The sequence below is a fragment of the Danio aesculapii genome, chromosome 24 (assembly GCF_903798145.1).
Source record: "Danio aesculapii chromosome 24, fDanAes4.1, whole genome shotgun sequence".
NCBI classification, from domain to species: domain Eukaryota; kingdom Metazoa; phylum Chordata; class Actinopteri; order Cypriniformes; family Danionidae; genus Danio; species Danio aesculapii.
The window spans coordinates 31,829,775-31,835,774 of record NC_079458.1 but is presented as its reverse complement, the minus strand read 5'-3'; the positions used below and the strand labels follow the sequence as shown (position 1 = coordinate 31,835,774).

General features: G+C 30.8%; 1 protein-coding gene across 3 annotated transcripts in view; it reads left to right on the top strand.

Annotated features, from left to right (window-relative positions):
- The first annotated feature begins 508 nt into the window (after nucleotides 1–508).
- rttn (rotatin) overlaps nucleotides 509–6,000 on the top strand; it is a 133,911-nt gene continuing 128,419 nt past the window's right edge. For all 3 annotated transcript variants that reach the window (XM_056450524.1, XM_056450523.1, XM_056450522.1), the window contains exons 1-2: nucleotides 509–605; nucleotides 4,472–4,659. In XM_056450524.1, the coding sequence (XP_056306499.1) occupies nucleotides 575–605; nucleotides 4,472–4,659 (219 nt within the window). In that variant the 5' untranslated portion in view covers nucleotides 509–574. The remainder of the gene's footprint in view (nucleotides 606–4,471; nucleotides 4,660–6,000) is intronic.

Genomic DNA, 6,000 nt, shown 5'->3' with positions numbered 1-6,000 from the left:
GTTTTTAGAAATTTATTCGTATGCTAAAAATAAATAACTAAATAAATCCAAGAATGATTGTGTTAATTGTCAAGCCGTGCTTATGGTTTCAACATACAAAATCCTTTACATTACATTCTTAAAATATATATTTTAATCTGATCAACACAAAGCTGAATCGATTGACAACAAATTGACTATTTATTTATTTATTTATTTATTTATTTATTTATTTATTTATTTATTTATTTATTTATTTATTTATTTATTTATTTATACTTTTTTATTTAGTTCGTTTTATTTATGTATTTTGTTACGTTAGTTTAGATCACTTCTTTAGCCTTTCCTGCAATTAGAAGTTTTAAACATACATGTAAAAAGGATGTACATTTTTAATTAATAAAGTAAATCTCCACATCTCACACATATAATTCTGTCTGACATATACCGGAAGTGCCTGACAGTGGCGCGCTAGTTGAAAACATACCCGCGCTGCTGCCAGTGATGATGACAAGGATGTGACGTTTAACCGAAAACCGCCGTTGTACACAGTCAGTGAAGTCTGCTTTGTTTTCCACTTGTAGGATAAAGAAATATGGAGTTATCGTCACTCATAAAGAAGATCGGTAAGAAACTTTGTGTAAAGACAGTCGACTTTTGAAAGTTAAATAACACGCAACTGAATGTGAAGTAGCCTGATAAGCTAAACAGAAGTGAAGCTGTATGTTTTGATCAGTTATCTGCTACAAATATGCATGAATAATCGCTTGTCGTGTTAATATTGTTGTTCAACCTGGCAAAACAAGTCCTATCTTAGTTTGTTGAGTGCATGTAAAGTCTGTTTTGATGTTGCTCGTGCATTTAGGTAGCTTTGCTATATGGGTCACTTTCTTTTTGGCATTTGCAGTAGAGAACGATCGAGTTAAAGTTGGTTTTATGTTGGCACATTCGTTCAGTGACAGCTTATATATACCTTTATTTTTTACCACACTACTTTGAATATTCGGTCTAAAATAGCATGTAAATATGACTTTAAAACAACATTAGCATTATTTAATTGACTGTAAACAATGCACTTTGATAGTCACTGGCTGATATTATGATTTCACATTTTAGAATTAGCAAATAATACTTTTATGAAATTATATTAAGAAGGAGAAAGTCTTAATGTTTGAATAAAACCAACTTTAACGTTAACCCAATGAATATATTACTAAATATATAATAATATGTTAATATATAGCAGGGGTCAGGAACCTTTTTTCAGCGAATTTTTTTTATCAAATGCATTTTTAAAGAGCCATATGAGGTGTATATTTACCAAAATATTTATTTATTTATTTATTTATAAACAAAACCTTTATTTATCTCCATGCACAATTCAAAAATAAACAATTATGACGCATCACAATCTATGAAGAAAGAACAATTTACAGATTTTTTTTTCTTTTTGCCATCGCCACTCATGAATGTTTTAAATTTACGTGCGTGAGGTTACCATAGAAATGTAAGTTACCACAGAAATGTACCATAGAAATGTAAAAAAATATAGCTTGCCCTTTATTGTTGTTGCGATTCAAGTTGAACCACAGCACCACATATGCGCATTGGTTGAAATGTCCTTTTATTGTAAACTGAGTTCTTATTCATTTTGCTGTAGAAAATACAATATAAAGGGAGATGTAATTGTATTTTCAATAGCAAACTGATTTGTAGTAAAAGTTATATTTTGTAAAAATTTGAAATATTGATAAGAGAGAGCTGGAGAGCCACAATTTTTTGGTCAAAGAGCCACATGTGACTCCCGAGCCATAGGTTCCCTACCCCTGCTATATAGTAATAACACTATAATAACAGAGTAGAACTGCAATATGTGTTTGTCACAATTTCACATTTGTCACATCCTTAACAGAGAGATGTCACATTCATAACAAAGCGATTTCCTTATGAATGCAAAAATGTTAAGTAAAATAAAATCAATCATTTTTGTCCTACAGATAACTCTTATGCTTTTCATTACCTTTATTTCTTTTGGGTTGTGCAGTTTAATTCACAGAATTTCTACAAAGTATGTTGTATACTGTAAAACTTGCAAACTTTTTTGGTCCCATCCATAATGCATGTTTATTTTCCTCATTTAAAATATTAAAAATATTTACAGATTGATATTTTTCTGATCCCATTACTCTGCAGTGAGTTGTTTTGCAAAATATAAACAAATGTTTCAGTATAATGTTAACATATACTCTCTGGGAATTTATGTTTTGAGTTTTTACACCCATAATGTTGGAATTGCTCATTTATTAAATCATGTTAACCCAATTTATTTTTGTTATAATAATGACAACATCAACTGTGCTTTCTTTTTGCAAACTTTTTAAAGGAGTGGAACGACAATCTTTGTTTGTGACATGAAAAATTATTGATTGTATGAAGTCCATACCTTACAGATTTGCATACTGTATACTGCTAGTTTTGTAATTTGTTGCATTATACTTTATTGATACGTGAGCAATTCCAAATGGATGTGACATTTGCAGCAAAGACTCAACTTAAATCCACAGAGAAAGTATATGTTAACATTATACTCAAAAAACTGTTTGCATTTTCCCAAACAACTAACCACAGTTATGGGATCAGAAAAAAATGTCAATCTTTTAACATTTTTTTTTAAATGAGGAAAATAAACATGTGTTAAGGATGTGACCAAAAAAAGTCTGCGAGTTTACAGGATACAACATACTTTTTAGAAATTATGTTAATTAAACTTCACAATCCAAAAGAAATAATGCTAATCAAAAGGATAAGAGTTGGCTCTCTATAGAACAAAAATGATTGGTTTTATTTTATTTGAAATTTTTGCTTTTATGAGGTAAATGTTTGTTGCGGATGTGACAGATGTGAAATTGGCACTTGTGTGAAATCAGGGTATCTTCCATAATTATAGTTCATATTCGTTTTCAAACAAAAAAAGGAAAACAAAGAAAAGAGCAATTTTTTCTGTTGCTCACAAAACAAAGCAAGATTTTGTCTCGATTTTTGTTTTTTAGTTTAGGGCAGGAAAGTGGATAAGTGACTTTAAAATTCATTATACATTATACATTTATTATACATACATTCATTATACAGCTTTATTGCCAGGTATGTTCACACATACGAGGAATTTGTTTTCGTGACAGAGCTTCTACAGTGCAACAGGATTACAGAGACAGGACAAAAAACAGATAATAAATATTAAAAAAAAAAATAGAAGTAGTGAGTGCAAATATACAGATTGACAAGTGTATGTACGTGTTTATTACTATATACAACGTTATATGTGCAAATGTTATGTGCAAATTGGTATGTAAAGTGTGTTGTTAAATAAGTGTATATGTGTATAAAAGTGTATAGCAAGTAGTGATGTTGGTTTCGCAATTATTATCATCAAGTGTTCATGAGATGGATTGCCTGAGGTAAGAAACTGTTTCTGTGTCGGGTTGTTCTGGTGCGCAGTGCTCTGTAGCGTTGACCAGAAGGTAAAAGTTCAAAGAGGCAGTGTGCTGGGTGTGAGGGGTCCAGAGTGATTTTGGCAGCCCTTCTGCTCGCTCTGGATAAGTACAGTTCTTGGGGAGTAGGAAGGGTTGTACCAGTGATTCGCTCAGCATCACAGCTGAAATTATAAAGCATAAATTATATTTAATTATATATATATATAAGCTAAGTTTACAAAGTCTATCGTTTAATCAGTTTTACATTACATTAATCAGGCTTACATTCATTGCGAAATCCGTCAATTAAAGTATTATTAAAGTAAGGTCATAGTTTACTCTCAAACGTTTTGCTGCTGTGCACCTGATGCTGAGCAAAGATAGCTATTTCCAAGCAGAACCTAGTATGCATGATTGCTTCCGAGCAATGCCTTAATAATAATAATAATAATAATAATAATAATAATAATAATAATAATAATAATAATAATAATAATAATAATAATAATCAATATTGTTTACTTAGTGTTTTATTATTGTTTAGTTTTTTAAATAGTTGTTAGCAGGACCAGAATAAAAACACATTGAGCCCTGGAGCTATAACAAAGGGTACTATTTGTTTTATTCTACTTTTACTTCCTTTTGCTTGGCCAGTTGGAGGAAAAAGGGCATTTCAACACCACCGCCTACATGTGAATAATGAATTTTAAAGTCGTTTATCCATTTTCTTGCTCTTAACCAAAAAAATGAAAATTTTTCGAAAAAGTTTTCCTTTTTTGTTTAAAAACGGATGTGGAATGGACGGAACATACCCTGATTGTGTGACTTTGCTAAATCAAATATAATTGTTTGAAAACATTGATGCAGACATTTTTGAGTGGTGTTTAAGTACTGTAAAATACTTACACCAAAAATGTAGAAACGGCTTCGCTATTTTGGTTGAAGCATAGTTTTTTTACATGGCAAGGTTGACGATTGCATAGAATTGCTCACATAACCTTTTTATACATTTCCCCCATCAGGTCACTCCTTAGTGGAAATCAGAGTTCGGGCTCTTAAAAACATCAGAAGCAAATTAGATCATGGCCTCATCTCTGTTCCTGATCTTGTCCAAGAGAAAATGCTGTTTGTTTTCCTTCTGGAGTGGTTTAATTTTCCGGAGGTTCCAATGCAGGAGGAAGTTCTGGAGTTGGTCAGCATGCTTTCAAAGGTAGATAATGTACAGATTATATGTGAAATGTTTTGTGTGTCCTTATATTGTCTGGCTGCATTTAGTTGGATGTTCTCAGCCAGATGAAGTGATGTTTTAATGGGCCTCTATGTTTTGCATTATTGCACTGTAAGTGTCATTTATGTTATGTAACTTATTAGTATTTATACAGTTGCATAGTTTATACAGTACTGTTCAAAAGTTTGGATATATTATTTGTTTGTTTGTTTATTGATTGATGACTGCATTTTTTTATCAATGCAATATAACGCAAACTGCAAAATTGTACAATATTATTTTAATTAAAAGTGACTGTTTCTGTGTGAATATACTTTAAAATGTAATTTGCCTTTCTGAATTTATCGGCATCATTAGTATTTAGTATTCAGTGTCAAATGGCATGATCCTTCATAAATAATTTTAATGTGCTGTTTTGCTCTTTATTATGATAATTTATTATTGGTTCTTCACAATCATGAATAATTACTATTGTTGAAAACTTTGAATCAGGAATTAATGACCACAGTTAGAAATTCACATGTTGTAAATAGAAAGAATTTATTTTATTTCTTCAAACTATTATTGTATTAAATAAATGCTTTCTTGATTGGCAGAACTTTCAAAAACCTCAAATAATCTTAATATGTCAAAACTTTGGCCTGTTTAGCTTTAGTAATTAAATGCATTAAAAGAATTAGCCTAATAAAATATATATTATACCTAATCAGGGTTCAATGCTAAGGATTTTTTCTACGGTTCAGATTTTCTCTTGCCCTGCCAAAAACATGGGCTAGAATTTTGCATCATAGGCTTGGATTGTAGAAAGAAACAACAGAAGAAGCGAAACTGCAGTCAGATCATGAAGCAGATCAATGTTGATCTTTCTTTCGTGTGAGTGCAGAAATGAACAAAACAAGAGGTCTAATAAAAAATATTTAAAGATTAAAATATGGAAAAATTATCAGCTCTTGTTAATATTTTAGCATGCTTTCACTTTCATATTCGACATGAAGCACACATTTACTGGTAGAAATGACATCCTGCCCTACTCATAATTCTCTCTTCATATAGCAGTATATATGGCTATTACACAACCATAATACACTGTGATATAGCCTGGTACGTTAGTTTGTTGGATTGTTTTGCTTTCTTACTTACATTCGATCCGCTTCGGGCCATCGGGCAGTCCTTATTGTCGAGCTCTGCTTAATGTTATATTTTTTACAAATTATATTGTATAAATAAATTGGCTAATGTTTATTTTGTAATAGAGTGCATCCGTAAAGTATTTATTTTTCCAAAAAAATTTTGTCTTATTATTATTTTGTCAATATTTTTTTG